General features: G+C 56.3%; 1 protein-coding gene across 2 annotated transcripts in view; it reads right to left on the bottom strand.

Moving 5' to 3' along the window:
• Window positions 1–717: 717 nt before the first annotated feature.
• Window positions 718–19,200, bottom strand: part of LIG1 (DNA ligase 1) — a 41,752-nt gene continuing 23,269 nt past the window's right edge. The window contains exons 10-28 of one of the 2 annotated variants that reach the window (XM_030873747.3): window positions 18,097–18,177; window positions 17,749–17,805; window positions 16,784–16,956; window positions 13,742–13,908; window positions 13,244–13,320; window positions 12,284–12,375; window positions 11,952–12,051; window positions 10,871–10,956; window positions 10,269–10,384; window positions 9,182–9,277; window positions 7,079–7,189; window positions 6,463–6,534; window positions 5,894–6,038; window positions 5,657–5,739; window positions 3,948–4,100; window positions 3,783–3,836; window positions 2,951–3,094; window positions 1,094–1,186; window positions 718–934 (exon numbers count right to left, since the gene is read on the bottom strand). In XM_030873747.3, the coding sequence (XP_030729607.1) occupies window positions 851–934; window positions 1,094–1,186; window positions 2,951–3,094; window positions 3,783–3,836; window positions 3,948–4,100; window positions 5,657–5,739; window positions 5,894–6,038; window positions 6,463–6,534; window positions 7,079–7,189; window positions 9,182–9,277; window positions 10,269–10,384; window positions 10,871–10,956; window positions 11,952–12,051; window positions 12,284–12,375; window positions 13,244–13,320; window positions 13,742–13,908; window positions 16,784–16,956; window positions 17,749–17,805; window positions 18,097–18,177 (1,984 nt within the window). In that variant the 3' untranslated portion in view covers window positions 718–850. The remainder of the gene's footprint in view (window positions 935–1,093; window positions 1,187–2,950; window positions 3,095–3,782; window positions 3,837–3,947; window positions 4,101–5,656; window positions 5,740–5,893; window positions 6,039–6,462; window positions 6,535–7,078; window positions 7,190–9,181; window positions 9,278–10,268; window positions 10,385–10,870; window positions 10,957–11,951; window positions 12,052–12,283; window positions 12,376–13,243; window positions 13,321–13,741; window positions 13,909–16,783; window positions 16,957–17,748; window positions 17,806–18,096; window positions 18,178–19,200) is intronic. The other variant, XM_060288929.2, reaches the window with a different exon arrangement.

Here is a 19,200-nt window from a genome sequence, read left to right as displayed (position 1 = left end):
CCACTCCTTTGCCAACTCTTCCTGCCTCTCTTGGCCTCTCCCTCGGTCACCTTGGCTCCCTTAGAGCTGTGTGACAGCTGGGTCAGAAATCCCTACTCGGGTTGGGGAGGGATCCCAGTTGTTCCTGCCTCCCCATCTGGCTTGAGAATGGAGGCGGAGACAGTGTCGGGCTCTGACCTTTTATCCCCAGAATAGAACTGGAAGGATAGTTTTGAAAATGAGGATTAGAGCAGAGGGCATCAATTCATACAATGTTTCAACAGGCACGTTGAGTGATCAGTCTAAGCCTGGCCTCTGCTGGCCTTCGTGTGTGTGAAGATGGAGAGGACATCTGGCCTCCAGGAGCTCTAGGGTAAGCCAGGAATGTGTGTAAACGAGCGACGACCTGACTTCAGGAATAGACATGCACAGTGGCTCAGAGGGGGATGTTTGCCCTTCCTCTTGCTCCTCTCTTCCCTTCCTTTCTTCCTGCATAGTTCAGGGGGGAGGGGCAAGGTAGCCATCCATGCCTTGGGCTCTGTCACACCGCCCAGCGCAGACGTGGCACATTTCCATCACTGCAGAGTTCTACTGCAAGGCCCCGGTTTCGACAGTTGTGACACACTGTTACACGCTATCAAAGGGTGAGCTGTTATGGCTGTACCCCCAGAGCCCAGCACGGACACAGAGCAGGTGTTCAACAATTATTTATTGAAAAGAATGACAGAACCCCAAACCCCAGCTGAAACCATCCCCTCCCACACACACACCTGACTATCAAAACCCGCACCCGGCAACACCAGATTGCTGAGCACCTGAGGCGATGCCCCTGGGCCCCCTCCGCCCCCAGCCCCCGGGGAGAGCAGGGGGCCTAGTAGAAATCTTCCAGGTCGGAGTCTGGCTCTGCGCCTTGCTGGTTCTGAATCTGACTTTGCTTCCGGTACAGACAGGCCACCTGAAGTGAGAGGGTGGGTGGTGGGAGGGTCAGAAGCCCTGGGGCTGCCCCACCCCCTTCCATGCCAAGCCAGGCCAGAGCCCACCTTCTCCAAAAAGCAGGCCTGGCCGGGCAAGCCCACCCCTGGGCCAACCACCCACCCTCTACCGCGGGCCTCACCTGGGCACTGGTGGTGGCCTCCTCCGGCTTCTTGTCCTCACGGACGCAGATAAACCGAGGGAAGCGGAGGGAGATTCCCTTCTCGCTATCCACCTGTGGAGGCGAGGCGCGGTGGGTGGAGTGGTGATGGGAGCAGCAGTCCAGCCTGCTCCCCAGGCAGCAATTCCCCATCCAAAGTCTCCTCCCCACTCCTGCGCCTCTGGCCTGTTTCCTGATCCATACAATGGGGCTAAGCGATGGGTCATTGTAAAAATTAAATATGGTCATTTAGTGCTTGGGGCCGCTCCCCGGAGCAGGAGCGTGTAAGAAACACAGGCAGCTGTGGCTGTGCTTTATGCTGTTGTTATTATTATTAGGGCCAAGAGGGGTGGATTCTAGAACCAGACTGTGAGGTTCAAATCCCAGCTCCCGACTCTCTCGAGAGCCTCGTGACCCTGGGCCAGTTACGCTCCCTGGGGCTCTATTTTCCCATCTGTAAAATGGGATGGTCAGTGTCTTGGTGAGGATGAGTGTGAACAAGTGACATGCCTGCTTCACCTAAATGCTCGATAAATGCTGTTCCCATCTCTTTATTACCAGGGGCCCCCGACTTCCCGAGACGGTGCAGGAGTGAGAAATTTCAAGAAGGAAACTAGATAAAAAGTATGAGCTTTGCCTTTACATGGAAGTCAGCTGCTAAGCAGAAAAGCACAAGCTAGCTTTTGAAGGATCAGAAAAAATCCCAAAGGGAGTATGCACTTTAAGATTTCCTGTTCCTCGGTCAACTCTATTTTAATTAAAAACAAAAAACAAAAAACCTCCAAATTGATGTTTCTAAGAATCCACAAAGAGAAAACAATATAATTTGCATTTTAACAATGTTATTAAGATTTGGGATATCTGTGGATTTTAGGGTTGAACACCTCTGTTGACAATAAGCTAAATTTTTATGCTAATAAAAGACATATCTGCAACAGTAAAAAAAAAAAAAAAAAAAAAAAAATTCCTGATCTTCGGAAGGAGGATGTTAAGAGCTCTCCTAGTGATGGTGGGGGAGTGTTTCCCCGGGGACACTGATCCTCTAGCAGATGCGGAGGACAGAACCACCACGAGAGAAATTAGCCAAGGAATGTTAGAACTCGGTAGCGTGAAAACTGACTACAGTTGAGAAAGAAATGCAGTAGTGGACCTAAATGCTCAGCAGGAAGTATCCTAAATTTTTACTGAAAAGAACTGTTTTCAAAAATTACTTAAGAGCAGAATGTGAGATTATGATATTTAAGAAAGAGATTTAAAAAAATGATACCGATGAACTTATATACAAAACAGAAACAGACCCACAGACACAGAAAACAAACTTATGGTTTACCAAAGGGGGAAGGAGGGGTGAGGGATAAATTAGGAGTTTGGGATTAACGGATATACACTACTATATATAAAGTGGATAAACAATAAGAACGTACTATATAGCACAGGGAACTACTCAATATTTTGTAGTAACAAAGGGAAAAGAATCTGAAAAAGAATATATATATATAACTGAATTACTTTGCTGTACACCCTGAAACTAACACAACATGGTAAATCAACTATACTCCAATAAGAACATAAAATTAAAAAAATAAAAATAAAAAAAATTTTTAAATCAAAGAAAGCAATTTCACAGTTTTCTTTCTACTCCTGGGGAATTTCTTTTTTTTAATTTTTTAGTAAGACTTTGACCTCATTATCTGAAACCCAAATACAACGCAAGCTCCAGTCTTCCTAAGCATCACCCAGGAAGCTCAGACATGGGCTCCAAGATCCCCTCCCCCCGTTTCCCCACCCTCCCAGCTGGTTCCTTCGGAGGGTCTATTCCAGGGTCCCCCAGTTACTCACCAGGCCCCGGGCAGCCGGGTAGATGGGGGAGAGGGAGAGGTCTGCGCACTTCACCTCCCACACGGCGCTGGGGTCCAGCCAGTGGTCAGGGGCCACGGCGCCGTCGGCCCGGACATAGGAGCGTGGGGCGGGCAGCACCAGGGCCTGCAGCCAGTGGCGGGAATAAGGGAGAGAGGGTCTTGGATCTCGAAGTCAAGGCTGAGGGGAGGGTTGCAGGGGCAGGACTGGAGAGTGAGGAAAGAGGGAGGAAGATGGAGGAAGGGGATAGATACAGATGCCCCTCCAAGTAAAAAGCTGGTGGTAGGTGGAGCTGGGGGGTGATGGGGGAAACGGGAGAAAGGAAGAAACGACAGAGACCCTGGGAGCTGAGACAAGAAATTAAAGGCAGAGAGAGTCAGAGAGAGGAACCAAGACCCAGAGACGGGGAGTCAGAGACCTAGAGGGGAGGGGGGACCAAGAATGGGACACACAGGACCAGAGACACCAACACACAGGAAAGTCAGAGCACCCCCCAAATGCCTGGGACCAGGACAGCAAACACCGCGACGACTAGGGGCTCCACTGGCATCCTAAGGGCGAACTCGGGGAACGAGCAACACGCCCTCCCTGAGCCTGTCTCGGGCGCGGCCGAGGCACTGAGCCCGGGGAGACGACGCTCCCTGACCGGAGGCTCTGGCCGGTAGCTGGCAGGGCTGGGACGGGAACTTGGACGTGCTGCACTACTCGGAAGCCAGCTCCGCAGTGCCAGCTCCGCAGTGCCGGGCCCGCGTCCCGAGCCTCCAGGAGGGCGAGAGCCCCAGGCACACACGGGGGTGGGGGCGGAGGGGCTCACCTGGAGGGTCTGGTGATGCTCCTCTAGCTCCTCGTCGCTGAAGCCCGTTCCGAGCTGCGAGGAGGATAGGGGAGTCAGAGGCTCCACGTGCTCCCAGCGCCCGGCCCCCGAGGTTGAGTCACACCCACTCCCTTCCCGCTTCTGCGGCCCCCCAGCTCCCGGCACCTTGCATATGGCCTGCAGTTCCTCGCTCTCCTCGTCGTAGGCGGCCAGCAGGAAGCCCCCGTACCGGCCGGCCCGCTTTCCCCGGCCCAGGTAGGCGCCGATCACCACGAGGTCCAGGGTGTCGCCCACGCCATCCAGGTAGTCCTTCTTCAGCTGGGAGGAGGGAAGGTGGGGGGTGAGGGTGGGACGCTCGGGTGTGGCTCCCATCGCTGGAGCTTAAGCAGAGGCGCGAGGAGGGGCCGGGTGAGAAGACCCATGACAGTCACCGAGAGGAGACTGGACGTGGAACAGGTTTCTAGGCTGCAAGGGCTGATGAGAAAGAGGGGACTCAAATGCGAAGAGGAGGCAGGATCGAGGGGACAGGTCAGGTGGGGAGACCCCAGGGGTCACCCCGGAACCCCCCTCCATTCGACATGGAGGCGCATTCCACTCCTTCACACAGAGAACATTTATCCATTCATTCCAAAGACATCAATTAAGTGCCAACTGTGTGCCAGGCAGGAGCCCAGCCGTGGGGATGCAACAGCGAGTATTCCTTGACACTGGCAAGGTTTGTACCTGCACAGCCGCTTACAGCTTAGTGGGGGCGGGACAGAGCATAAACAGCTAAAAAACACACAGGGAGGGATTTCCCTGGTGGTCCAGGGTAAGACTCCACGCTCCCAATGCAGGGGGCCCAGGTTCAATTCCCGGTCAGGGAACTAGATCCCGCAGGCAGGCCGCACCGAAGTCCGCATGCCGCAACTAAGACCCGAGCAGCCAAAATAAGTAAATATTTAAACAAACAAACAAACAAAAAAACACACACAGGGAAACCCTGTCCACAGGCTCCGCCAGCTCAGCGCCCGGCTATCTCCCGCTTGGGTCTCCTGGCCCCCTCCTCACTGCTGCCTCTCTGCTCAAGCTCCCATCACCTCTTACCGGACAGCTGCCATCCGCCTGCCTGCTCCCACTTCTGCCCAGCACCCCCGCACCCGTCCACCACCCACGGAGCGGCCGGAGGACTTGTGCCAAACGACAGTCAGACCAGGTGACTCCCCCTTAAAACCTCCGCTGGCTGCCTGAAACCCCTGGAGGAAAACCCAGTTTTACCACCCAGTGCTGGGTGATCTGGGACCCACTCTCTGCCCTGACCTCAGCTCACGCCTCGATGGCCCTCGACCCCTGCACACACCAAGCTTGTCCTACCCCAGGGCCTCTGCACTTGCTGTCCGCGCCCAACCCCCACCCACATGCTCCACCCCTGATCTTCACATGACCGACCACTTCCTATCATCCATGTCTCGCCCCAAACACTGCCTCTGGAAAGGCTTTCCCCAATCACCCGAAGTACTGCAGACCCTCCCTGGCCCCAAGTGGACTTGCTTTCTTCATAGCACTCATCACTCCCTGACTCTATCCCGTTTGCATCCTGGCTGACTTCCTGGCGGAAGGTAAGCTCAGAGGGAACAGAAAGCTCCTTGGGCTCCCTCACCCCCACATCTGGGGTGCCTAGCCGGGCGGTTCTCCACCAGTCCTTGGTGAATTTGCTCGTGTCGACTCACTAGGGGAGCAGAGCCGAGGCTGGCTGCAGTGAGAGGCGGGAGGGACTGAGCAAAGGGCTCTGGGGCTCAAATGGGGTGGATGTGGGGACTGGGCATGGACCACCCAGCAGGGGCAGGCTTCCGGTCCCCAGCTCAGCAAGAAAGGGGGGCGGGGGCAGGCGGCACCTTGAGCCAGTTGTGCGACCTCTTGGCGATCTCGTAGGTGGCGTCCACATCCAGGGTCTTCACCATCAGCCCCTCGCAGGAGTCTGGGGGACACATGAGAGCCCTGTGAAGCCCCGGCTCACAGCCTCACAACAGACGCAGGCAGGGTTCTGGTCCAGTCGTCCAGGGTGGGGCTGGGATGGGTGCAGATCTTGGGGGGTGGGCGATGGGGGCGCAGACCTTGGCGGATGCCCTCACCTTTCACCGACTGCTCCAAGAACTCGGCGATCTGGTCCGTGTCCTTGGTGTCCAGAGAGGTGGCAAAGACAAACTCGCCCTCCGTCTCCACGAAGTTCTCCCGGAGCAGCTGCCGGCGTCGGGAAAGGGGCTCACGTACCAGGGACTGTGGGGCAGGATGAAAGAGATGGGGCATCATCGTGGAAATAAAGAGAAGAAACCCTGACCTCGGGAGAAGCAGGAAGCGGATGGGTCACATGTCATCATGTGGCTTATGGAAATGAGTGCGAAGAGGGGCATTATTTTATATTTTTGCCAATTCTCTAATGTCTGGCTTAACAGAGGCTGGATTCTCACATCTGCTTCTGCATTCGGACGGCTACAAAATGTCGTTCAGGTCGCAGGACAGGAAGAAAATCCCCCTCACACAGATGCTGGGAAAGGGAGGGCCTTACAGTCCACATTTTGAGAACCACTGCCCGAGTGTGGCCTCCGGGCTCAGTGATGAAACTCTAACCGCTGGCTCCCAAGCTCTCTCCCCTCACCTCAAGTCATGCCCCAGCTGACCTGGACACGATGCCAGAACTCACCTCTCCATTGAGGTAGATGAGGTCGAAGGCGTACAGACACACCTGCACCTGGATCTCTGCCGCGTCCACCTCCTGGGTCAGGGCAGGATGGAGACCAGGGGCGGGTGAAGGTGAGATGGGGCCCAGTTGGGTCCCTTCCCATTATGCCCGAGGCAGACACCCCTGTCACCTGCCATCCCCCGCTTCTCCCCAGCCAACAGGCCGCACACCTGTGAGGGCATCAATGCTGCCAGCCACACGCACTGAATTGGGATGGCTCTTGGCTAATCCCAACCACCTCATTCACCACTGCTAGGTATTTGCTCTCCCAGTCTCCCTCGCAGCTAATGGGGGTGACATGACACAACTCTGGCCAATGAGAGTAAAGAAGATTGCTGGGGTGCAGGTTGTGGGGGCTCCTAGAACAGATCTTTCATAATAAAACAGATGTTGGAAAAGAGGCCTTCCCTCCTTCCAACTTGGCATGCTGGGATAAGAATGTGATGGCTGGAGCTGTGGCAGCCACACTGCAAAAGGCTGAGAGAACTACAACCCAACTGATAGCTCTGTCTCTCTGGGATTGCACAGGACTGGGTGGAAGATGAGGGCAGGCGGTGGAGGGCCGGGCAGAGGCTACCTTGCGTTTGCGGGTGGTGAGCACTTGGAATGGCTGGATCTGCTTCTTTTCCCGGTCCCAAGCCACAGCTTCCGCGTCCAGGATGAAGGATGTGACTGATGGGAGTTTAATCTGAAAGGTGAAGAGGGGGACCCAGGACTGGTGAGAAGTGGCGGATGAGGCCAAAAGACAGACGCAGGGAAACAAATATCTTTTTCCTTCTGCAGCTCTGAAGATCCACTGACAAACTGACGTCAACCTTAAAGAGACACATGTGAACACAGACCCCTTCTCTTGTTCCCCACTGAGAGGGGAAAAAAAACTATGTTTTCTGAGGACTTACTATTTGGTCCCACAAGCTGGAAACCAAGGAGCCTTTGTCATCTTCCTCTTCCTCCCACTTCACACTCAATTACCCCGTGAACTTGTCCGTTTCCGCTCTGAAACTGCTAAGCTGTCCACCTGTCACCACCTTGCTGAGCCCAGTCCAGCCTAAGCCACAGCATCCTACTGGTCTTCCCGCTCCTGCACTGATCCCGTCCAATCCACTCTCCTCACAGCAGCCAGGCTGCTCTTGGCAAACCCCAAATCTGATCCCTTCTCATCCCTGCTAAAAACCACCCCACAGCTCCCCAAAGCTGTGGGACCTCTCCTTGGTCAGCCCGTGGCCCTTCCTCGCCTCACCTGTGCCCCTCAGACTCACGCTCTGTACCCCAATGCACTAGCCTTTCTGTTTCTTGAATGGGCTGTGCCCCTCCAACCACCGGGCCTTTGCACATGCTGTTTACGCTAGAATCTGCACGACTCCAGGGGCACCATTCCCACTGTACCCTGGGCTGTGCTTGGTGATGGCCTTGCTTTCCTGACACCAAGTCTAAGTCTTATTCTTTTAAAGGCTCCAATGAATGCTGGACCTTTTCTTCGGCGCCCGATCTCTGAGTGTACTCATAGAGGCAGCAGCGGGACTCTGATGGAGATCTGCCTGCCCTGCCGTCTCTGTTAAAGCCCCAGCCTCCAGCACAGGGCTCAGCACAGGGCAGTCGCCCAACAAATACTTGTTGAATGAATGAGCGAAAGAAGCCAGATACAAAAGACCCTGTACTATCACCACGTATCTGGAGCTCTAGCAAAGGCAAAAACGAACCTGTCCCAATGAAAAAGCAGATCAGTGGCTGTTGCCTCAGGAGATGGCTGATGGGGGCGGGGACAGGGGCCAACTTGGCATGGGGCATGGGGAAACACTCTGGAGTGACGAAAACACGGAAACGTTTTACATGCCGATTATGTGGGTGTATGAACTTGTCAAAACTCTTCAAACTCTATCAGAACCTTTTACAAAGCTACACCTTAAGCTGGTTTGAAACAACAGTGCTTGGCATGTACCAGGAACTCCTTTAATGCCTGTGCCGTACGTATACTGTTACTTCTGTCCTGCTGCTTTAGGAAAGAGCAAGTTTCCTTATTAATTAGGGAAGGCAGGAGAATGGCTCTCTGATTCCTAAAAAAGGCCCCAAACCGCCCCCTTGAGGGCAGAGACGTCCCCGGCTCCAGGGCCTTCGAGACCCAGCCCTAGTTAGGCTGTGGGGCCAGTCTGCAGGCTGCCTTCACCCTCATCCCAAACCCTCTCCCTGTCAGAGAGCAAGATTCTGGCTTCCCCAGCCTCTGCTGCACCAGAGTGGCCATGGCAACCAGTGCTGGACAAGGACCCCCATGCTGGAGTCAGCCGGGGGTGGTAGGAGGTACCCAGAAAAGCACTACCTTTGTGGGAAGGGACAGAAGCTGGAACCCCTTTCCTGACTGTCTGGAAGCGTGGTGGCTACTTGGAGACCATAGGGGACAGGCACTGGGATGAAATGGAACCAGCCAAGGACAGCAGAGGACAGAGGACCAAGCTGGGTTTGGGAGGACCCTGGTGCTCAGCTGAGCCAGCCTAGGGCCACCCGCCTTCAGATTTGAGAAGAAAATAACATCTGCAGTTGTTCCGTTATTTGCAGCCCAACACACTCCAATCTCCTTCCCATCAACCCCTGCTGTGCTGAGCTGGCTGGGCTGGGCCTTAGTTCCCTGCACCCGTAAGTGCAGCCCCGGCCCCCATGTGAGTGAGAGGCAGCGGCAGGTGCCCACCTTGTGGATGCGGCTGATGATATCAGGGTACCTTCCGGTATTGTCCTCCTGATTCCTGCTGAAGATCTTCACCTCCCCGCCTTCCAAAACGTGGATCTGCCACAGTGGGGGAGCGGAGAGGGACTCAGGGCCGGGTCTGCCCCCAGGAGCCCCTCCTCTCTCTTCTTCACCCCACTTTCATTGGCAGACGGTTCCAGAAGCTCTGGAGAAGGTACTGGTGCAGAGACCTGAGTGAATCCTCTCCTTGGTTCAAACAGCACCTCCCAGCCCTGTGTGTGGAAGTCCCCGCCACCTCTGCTTCATCTCCGATCCCTACCCTCCTCCCCCTGCAAGCACAGGCACTGACCCTGCGTGTATGTGTTGATCTGTCTGAATGTTGTTAGGCCGTAAACATCATTCTGGGTTTTATGATTTTAATTTATTCATTTTACTACGTCTGGGCCACAGTCCTTGAGTAGTGCTACATATGTGCCACCTAACACGTATATTATCCCAAGAAATAGTAGTGTGTGTGTATGACATAACATACGACTTTAAACATATGTATTTTTTAAAATCACTGTCACTATGGTAACTCATTTTGTTCATTTTCTTCTCGGCACTGTATTTCAAAGATCCATCTGCGTTGTTAAGCGTCTACTGAATCCACCGTGTGTAGCCTCCTCAAGGTACCACAGGGTGGCGCCCGCCAAGCTCGCTTATCCATCCCCAGGTGAGGATCAGGGCGGAGCCGGCCCCAACTCCCCCCAGGACAGAAGAGCCACAGGGAGCATCCTTACAGCCCAGACCAAGGACATCTCCGGCCCTGGGAGGCACCCGTTACATTAATACACCCACCAGCAGGGCACGAGTGCAGCCAACGCTGCTTGAGCTCCCACTGCCGTGGGTCAGGACTGTGACGATATCATCAAAACTGATTCTCAGAGAAGCCAGTCAGGTGGCTATGAGCGCGGATTGCCCGGAGATGGGAACTACAGCCCCGAGAGATGCGCACGACCAGATGGCCTGGAACTCAGGTCTGAGGGACCCCATGGCCCTGCTCGACGGCATGCCCCTTTCTGCAGAAGGGATGTGTCCACCCCCTTACCTGTGCCCTCTGCCCATCGTATTTGTACTCGCAGGTGAAAGCTGCCTCCTCAAAGCGCCTCAGGACCTCGCTGACGCCCCGCGTTGGGTGGGCCAACATTGGTTTCAGGGGGACCCCTGGGGGGGGTTGCGATGAGAGTGAGGTCAGGTAGGCGGGGTGGGGGGGCACATTAGGGTGACAACCTCAGGATGACGAAGTGATGAGACAGAGGGAACCTGGGTGGCTGAGCCCTGGAGTGCCGCGCAGCCCCTCCCTGGCCTCCTGCCTCCCTCTGGACTCTTACGTACAAGAAAACAAGAGTCTGTCTGCCTGCCTGCCTTGCCTTTTGGGGTATCTCTGGTGTAGCAGCTCTAACACAGAAGCGGGAAGTCCGAGCAGAAAAAGAATGGCTTTTGGCACAGGGGACAGGACTGACTTTGGAGGAGAGGGTCCTGCGGCTTCTGAGACGGGTGCGCTCTGGGCAGCGGGCCCTCCCATGGCCGCCCTGGAGGGCAGAAGCCAAGGCCAGGTGGAGGGAGCGGAGCCGGAAGGCGGCCAGCCCAGCGCCTGGGGCCCAGGGTGAGGCTATAGACTGACTCCAGAGGGGCCCGTGGGGCTGGTACCTGGGCTCAGCCTGCAGTGCTCCGGGAGCCGCTCCACACCGTGCTCCAGCAACACGGGGACGATCCGGTCCAGGTCGGGCACCTCGCTGGGGTGGGGGGTGAGAACAAGGTGGGGCATGTGTTTCTAGAACTCTGCTCTCTGGCTACAAGATCCACCTCTGCCTGCCACCTGGCCCCAGGGCCTACTCCTGCCTATCCCCGACTCCCCTTGTCGCCCTGTTTCTGTCGCAGTCCTCCCTCAGTGTCACTATATATCACTCTGACTCTGTCTGCCTCGAGCCGGGCCCGCCATCGCTCCCGTCTGTCATCATGAGATGAGCGATTCTCTACCTGGGCCACATGTCACAGCCACTCAAGGATGTGTTCAAAAGTGTTTCTTCAAGGCCAGCCTCCACTTGCAAAGATTCTGATTTAACTAGCCTGGGCAGGCCTGAGAGCGACAGTCTGTAGGTGCCCACGCAGGGGCAGAGTTAAGGCTGCTGCCCTGGCCCCAGAGGCTCTGCAGGGCTTGTCTGTCTTGTGTATCCAGCACCCAAGGGGCCTGGCCCAGAGCAGGTGCCCCGTGGGCATTTGTGGAATGGCTCGTTTGCCCTCCTGCCGCTGACACTCCATCTGGGCTGTCACCGTCCCGCTGTGGCCAGCCCTGGGTCGGTAGCTAGCCAGGTCCCTCCATGTGGCTCTCTCTGGAGCCCTCACCATCACTCCACAGACGTCCTCTCCGTGACTGTCACGACCCCTCACTGTGCGTCAGTCACTAGCCCCCATCTGGGGCTCTCGTGGCCTTTCCACATGCGCAGTCCTGTTTGGAACTTGAAAACCTCTTGATACCTCCTCCTCTTCTCTGTGTCTGCATCTCTCCCTGTCCCTGTGTCACTGACCCTTCACTGTTGGCCATCTTCCCGATCTTTGTCACCATCCCTGTGCCCAGCACCAGTCTCGTCTGGATCACCACCCAGTGCTCTGTCACTAGCCTTGTGATGGTCACGGATGCTTGCTGGCTGCTGGCCCCTCGGGCCCTTCCCACCGCCCCCCTCTGGCTCCCCCCACCCCCCTCGCTCTGCCCAGGGCCCCTGGAACTCACCAGAACGTCTGCTTCAGGATCATGCCTTGCTCCTCCAGCCATGTCTTTCTGGCCTCTGCTGTCTTGCCCTTCCCAGCATCCACCACGGCTGGGGGGAATTCTAAGACAAGCCCCAGCAGAAGAGGCTTTGGGATGGGCCCAACCCCGCTCAGCCACCCGAGTCCACGGTGGGTGGTGGCGCCGGGGATGGTGTCCGCAGGGGAGAGAAGCCTGGAGTGGCAGTGGGAGGTGGGAACCACGTGTAGGCGTGGGCGTGGGCATGGACTTCTGACAAGGAGAAGGGCAGCCAGGTTAACTCGAGTGTGGGCACGGGGCCGGCCACGGGGGCTCACCTTGACCTGGCGGGGTGAGGCTCACGGCCTGGGCGAGGGCCGCCAGCACTGACTGCTCTGCCAGCCCGAGGCGCAGCCGTCCACTCAGGGCTCTGGGGAGACAGCAGGTAACGGGGAGTGGGCTTGTCCGTATCTGTCCGACCCCGCCCTCTACCCCTTGCTCCTCTCTCCTCCAGTCTCCCCAACCTCGACCCCCTCCTCAAAACCAGAGCAACCTCCAGAGCCGGAAGTGACCTGAGATCACACAGCCCCGCTTAACAGAGGAGGAAACAGGCCGGCCAGTAACCACCGTGACTGCTGGCAGCGCCTGCGGACAGAACTAGGGGCCTTGCAGGCGTCTCTGCCTCTCTCCTCAGCTGCCCTCTGAGAAACTGGAGTGGCTCAGGGAAGGTGGGGCAGGGCCGGAGCTGGGCCTGGAACTGGTAGGCAGCCTGCCCCAGGGGTGCCAGAGTGTGATGGTCAGGAACCTGTCCCCGCCACATGCCTTGCTTTGAGCCAGCAACCTCAGGCAGGAAGCTTCACCTCCCTGTGCCTCCATCTCCCCTTCTGTAAACTGGGGTGAGGCTAACAGGGCCCACCTTCAAGAGCCGCAGGGAGGAAGAAAGCACGTGGCATGGGGCAGGGTACCCAAGAAACACTCCAACGACTATGTCGGACAAATACTTCAAGGATGGCTACCACTTGGCTACCTTGCTTACCGTCCCCACTCAGGCCAAGGCAGACATCACTAATCAAGCGCGGCACTCTTCACCCACGAGCCCCCACCCTTTTCCAGGCAGTGCTACTGAGAAGAGGAGCCAGCTGTGAAAGGAAACCTATGTTCCCATCCTGCCCCCTCAGGGCCCAGGCTCCCCTCTCACGCTGTTCTCATCCAAGGGCGGTCGGGGCACTAGCAGTGATACAGCTGCCAGTCCCTCTCCACCTTCACCTCTCCCCACCCTCACAGGCCCCCATACTCACCTGGCGATGAATCGTGCTTCTGAGTGGCGGCAGGCCACAAAGAGGCCTTTGATGACATCCATCTTCTTGGCTGTGGACTGAAGATATGGGGGAAGGGCAGTCAGTGCCTGGGGTGAAGGGAGGAGAGGGGAGCACACCTCCCCACCAACCATGCTGCCTGGGGAGCTGCCACTCTTGGAATACCTGCCCCCCATCCCCCCCTCGCTCCCCCATCCTACGGCCACGCGCTCACAGCGCGGTGAAAAGCTCGCTCTCTTCTTGCCTCCCACCCTAGCTTTGCTCAGCACATGTTTATGGAGCCGTGTCCCACGGCCTGCACTAGATCAGGGCTAGACTCTCAGGAAGAGGTTCCCTCGGTCTTGAGAGCAGCAGAAGGAAAGGAAGCTCTGATCCCACAAGCAGGACCAAGGCGATCCAGCCCTGAACAGTCTAACCAGAGCCTTTTGGGTCCCCAGGGGCAAAGGGTCTGGAGAGGGGGTGAGCCGCCTGCCCACTCACAGCGCTGCCGGCCAGCTGCGCGATGTCCCGGAACTTGGTGAAGACGCCGGAGGCGGTTAGGGCGGGTGGGGGCAGCATGAGCCTCTGGGTGCTGCGGCTGCTCTCGGCCACCAGCCCCACGTCGCCCTTCTCGGCCGCCTCGGCCCGGACCGACTCGAGCTGCCGGCCTTGGGGGGCAGAGAGAGAGGGTGCTGAGGGCAAGGAGAGGTGTGGCCACACGGCTCCCGGCTCCAGGCAGCCTGGATGATGAACCCGTCTACACCAGAGGGCATGTCTGGGGTGGTGTCATCAGTGTGTAGACGGGACTTAAAGCCTTGGGGTGGAATGCGATCACCAGGGGAGCAAGTGTAGACGGAGAAGGCGGCCAAGGGACCCTCTGCCTGTCCTCCAGTCGCTCACTAACATCCTCCGGCAGAGCCCAGTGGGCCTTTGCTTGTTTTCTGTCACCTTATCCTTTTGAAGTCATCAATTTAAATACAGTGGAGGTGCTCTGGCCTTACTTATTGTCTAGGCTGGGTCCCATGGACACCCCTTGCTGTAAGAGTAGGCGGCTGGACCCCTATGTTCATAGCAGCACTAGTCACAATAACTAAAACATGGAAACAACCTGAATGTCCATCAACAGATGAAGGGATAAAGACGTGGCACATACATACAGTGGGGTACCACTCAACCATATAACAAGAACGAAATAGTGCCCTTTGCAGCAACGTGGATGCAGCTAGTGAAGTCAGACAGAGAAAGACAAATACCATATGGTATCACCTATACGCGGAATCTAAAATATGACACACATGAACTTATCTACGAAACAGAAACAGACTGACACAGAGAACAGACTTGTGGTTGCCAAGGGCAGTGGGTGGGGGTAGGGAAGGAGTGGGAGTTTGGGATTAGCAGACGCAAACTATTATATATGGGATGGATAAACAACAAGGTCCTACTGTGTAGCACAGGGAACTATACTCAATATCCTGTGATAAACCATAATGGAAAAGAATAGGAAAGAGAATGTATATATATTGGGTTGGCCAAAAAGTTTGTTTGGTTAGTGAATACATTGTTCAAGAAAGCTGTTGGTGAAAATGAAAAATGTGTCTTTTATTTTTACTTAAATCCGAACGAACTTTTTGGCCAACCTAACATACGTATAACTGAACTGAGTCACTTTGCTGTACAGCGGAAATTCACACAACATTGTAAATCAACTCTACTGCAATAAAATACATTCTAAAAAGAGCAGGAGGCTGGGAAGGTGGAGGCAAGTTATCACAACAGCTCTGCCTAGCCGTTCTCAACCTATCAGAACCACAGGCCCTTCCCAGGACAGGCATTTTGTGTCACTCCTCTCTACTCCGGAAGAAATGCAGAGATGACACAACTTACCCACACGTATCAGGTCAGCACAATGCCCCAACTCATGTACGAAGGCAACAGAGGGAAAGCAATTCACAATGAAAAAGCACGCATTTCAATCTCTGGCCGCTTGGCCAGAGATTTTTTTTTTTTTTTTTGACAACGACCTACACTTATCTATTCCATAGCGTCGCCGATACGCAAAATACAAAGCAGGTTCTGGTGTCTGGATCCACGCCAACTCACTTCCAAAACAATTATATTCCAAAGCTTTATCTGGAAGCCATGAGGACATGACCGAGTTGCCAGGCCCCATGTCTGTAAGTGCTATCGCCTGACCAACTCTCCACACCCCTTGGGCCAGGCAGCCGAGGGGGGCCTGAGGAGACACGTGTGAGCGTGAACACGGAAGGGCGGAAACCGCCCCGGCCCCTCGGTCCCGTCTGGCAGTGAGGCCGGGCGGCACTGGCTGCCGCCTACTCTCCACTCCTCACTATGTAAGGAGGAGAAATCCTTCTTCCTTTGCGCCAGCGTGGCTGGGTTTTGTGTTACTGGCAGAGGGAAGTATCCTAGTGGACACAGTCTGCAGCGGGTCTGGTGCGATGTCAGCACCTAATGAATGTGTCTTGATCTCGAGAACGCGTGGGAGGGTTCTGATCTCAGCTCCTCTGGTTCTGACGACCCCATGACTCTCTTCCATTCCCGGTCAATCTTCCTCAGGCACCTTGTCCTCTCACGAAACCCTCAAACCTCTTCTTCCTTAAGCACTGGTGCCGCGCAAGGTGTGACTCAAAGCCCTGCCCCTCTCCTCCCCAGAGACCCTCTCCCTGGGCACGAGAACTGGCCAGCACGTAACCAGGCCTCCAAAGTTCAGGGCTCCCAGATCCTGCTCTGTGACCCAGATCTCCTGAGCTTTGTTTCCTCGATTGTTGGGTGGCCCACAGATACAGGTTGGTCCCAAGCTGAATTTAGTAACTTCCCCTGGACCGGCCTGCCCCTCAAGGTGTCCTGACCCGGTGGTGGGTCCATCATGATGGACCCGGGGGTATTCTTCTCACCTCCTCCATCCCTGACCCCCGCAGGCAGTTCCCTCCTGGGCCCCGTCTCCCTTCTCTTGCCCTCTCCTCTGCTGCCCACAGCTCCCCTGGACCTCTGCCCCACTTCCTCCCCGGCCTCCTGGTTTCCTGTCCATCCTCCATACGGGTCCAGAACTAACCCTGCCCTTTGCCTGCTCAGGACCTTTTCACAGCTCCCTGACACCGTCACAATAAACACGGAGCATTCCAGGCCCTTGGTGGGCAGGAGGCCCCATCCACATGGCCAGCCAGCCTCTCCTAAGCACCGAGGGCTCGGCCCTTGGAGGCTGCCGGCCCCGCCCACACCCTGCTCTTTCCTCATCTCCCCTCGTGACTCTGCTGGTCAAAGCCCAGCTACTTCCACAAGCCCCAGCCCTCAGTCCCGGCCCCGTCCTGCTCTGGGCCTGCAGCACCTCCTCCCACCCCGACCGGGTCTCAGGGCAGACCTGGTCCTGCTCTCCCCCCACACCCCGCTCGCTGCCCTCGCTCTCCCCGTCTCTCCACCTTCCCAGTCCCCCTCCATCATCTCCCAGGTGCTCCCGGCCTCTCCACTCCCTCCCTCAAAGCTCCCCCACCACCGCTGGGGCTTCCACCACAACGCCCCCCTCACCTGTGGCCTGGGCCACCGCCTTGAGGAGGATGCCGTCGCCAATGCCGAGCTCCAGGCCCTGCTGGGGCGGCCCCAGGCGGTTGAGGCTGAGGTAGAGGACGGGGAGGAGGTCAGCAGGTGTCAGGGCCGCCACGGAGCGCAGGAGGTTGCTCAGTGTCTCCACCATCCGGAGCCTGCAGGAAGGGACGGGGCGGGGGGATGTGTGTGACCACCTGGCGTTTCAGGACCAATGTGGGGCGGCGGTGGCGGGATAAAAGGAATCCGGGAACAGAGACGAGGAGAGGGCTCACGACCAGTGCCCGGTGTGTGACCCGAGCCATGGGCACCGTCACAGGCTGCTGGGGGGAAAAGGAATTCCATTTGACCGTCGTCTGTAGAGAAGTAACAGCTGACGCATATGGACTGTTTTCTAGGTGCAGGCACTGGTGTGAAGCCCTCTGCATCCTCTAACTCCCTGAACTCTCACAGCTCCCCTGAGCTAGATATTATTCGATTTTACAGGCAAAGGAATGGAGGCGTGGAAAGATCGTGTAACTTGCCCAAGGTCACAGAGCTAGTATCAGACTGAGATGGGGTTCTCGCTACAAACAAGACCTGGATTTCCTCTAACGTCGAGGCATGTCAGTCAGGTGGCGGCTACTTCTGACTACCTAGGCTAGACTCCGTTCCTGCCACCAGGAGGTGGGGGCTGTTTCCTCACGCCAGGGGTCTCGGCTCACCCTCACATCTTGCTCTGACCCACAGATGAGGCAGAAATTATGGCTGGGCCTCCTGAGCCTGGGCCTCCAGAGGGCCTGCAGCCACTCTCGTGGCCATGCCCGTGGCCTGTGATCTCGTGTGTCAGGGTGAAGCGAGAGAGGAGAGGTTAAAAGGATTAAGCAGCTGGAGGCACAGAGGCTGCCAGAGAGACAGAGCCCGAAGGGCCTTCACCCAGCGGCCCCGGCCAGGCCGGCCTGGTTAATTACCGTGCAGAAACCTCTTCGATCTTCTCAAACGTCCGGGCCACAGCCAGGTAAGGGACTCTGCGGGAGGAAAAGAGAAAGCAAGAGCTGTGCGTACACCCACGCTGCCCCTCCAGCCACCTTCCTCCCCACACCTCCCTGGGGACAGCCTTGCTAAATCCCCAGATGCACGCAACCCCGCCCAGCCACTGCCTGGGGCTTTCTCTCCGTCCCCTTCAGAGCTGCCGATGGTCCCCCCAAAACACGGAGGGGAGAGATTTGCCAGTTTTCTCCCACTGAAGCCTCCGGAGACAGGGCCTCCCGCAGTGCCAGGGACTGGAGAAGGACAGTCTGGGGAGGGCCAAGCCTCACCTCTGGCCCACCTTCCAGCAAGCATCTTCGACGGGATGGTAGTTGTTCTTGGCAGGATTGTAGCTGGATGGGTCCAGGTGTCTGCGGAGGGAAAAGGGAGACTGTAGGGTAGATGCCTGGGTCGAAGGGAAGTCATTCCTCCCGCTAATATTTATTGAGCACCTACTAAGTGCCAGGTACTATTCCAGGCACAAGGGCACAGAAGAGAATGAAAACAAGTTTGCTAACCTGGAGCTCACATTCCAGAGGGAGAGTCAGGGGGAAAAGACAAAAAAACGTTAAGTGAATAAATCATTTTAGATAAAAAATATTTTAGAAAACCAAGTAGGGGGAGGAATCACGATGGTAGGTGCTACTTCAGAGGGCCAGGGGAAGGCCAGAGGAGATGTTTGGGCAGAATGATGTGAGGAGTGAGCAGTGTGGGTACCAGAGAGAGGAGCATTCCAAGTGGGGGGAACAGTGAGTGCAAAGGCCCTGCGGCAGACACACGCCTGGCATGTTTGAAGAAAAGAAAAGGGGTCAGCGTGGCTGGAGTGGAACAGCGTGATCTGAATGCTTTTCAAAGTCCACTCCAAGAGGCAAGGACCTCCCCCGGCCTCTCGGCCAATCCCTCCCTCACACTCTGGCTGGAACAGCAGGAGGAGGGTACAGTCCCTGGGTGCCACAAAGAGCCAGGCACCGTGTTAAGAGCACTACATCTGCTAGCAATCAGCCCTGTGGGCAGGGACTCTTCTACCCTCCATATCCAGATAAGGAAACTGGGCACAGAGTGGTTAAGTAGCTCACTTGAGGTCACACAGCTAGTAAGCAGCACAGTTCCAGAGACTGTTCTAAACCTCTACATTATACATGCCTCTAGAAATGCCTCATACTGACCCCAATAGAGCCACCGCAGTCACGCTCATTTGGGTTAAAATCCCTGCTCCATCACTGACCAGCTGTGTCGTGGTGAGGAAGCAGCTTCCCTCTCTGAACCACAGTGTCTCCATCTATACGATGGAGTCACCAGGAGTCCCTACCCTGACACGTTGTCATGAGGTTAAGGAAGAAATTATGGTGAGGGTTCCCACTCCTTGGTGCACTCTGTGGGGAGCATTTTTAGAA

The sequence above is a fragment of the Globicephala melas genome, chromosome 19, assembly GCF_963455315.2.
Source record: "Globicephala melas chromosome 19, mGloMel1.2, whole genome shotgun sequence".
Taxonomy (NCBI): domain Eukaryota; kingdom Metazoa; phylum Chordata; class Mammalia; order Artiodactyla; family Delphinidae; genus Globicephala; species Globicephala melas.
The sequence above is the reverse complement of the archived record's forward strand: the minus strand, read 5'-3'. Positions and strand labels throughout refer to the sequence as shown.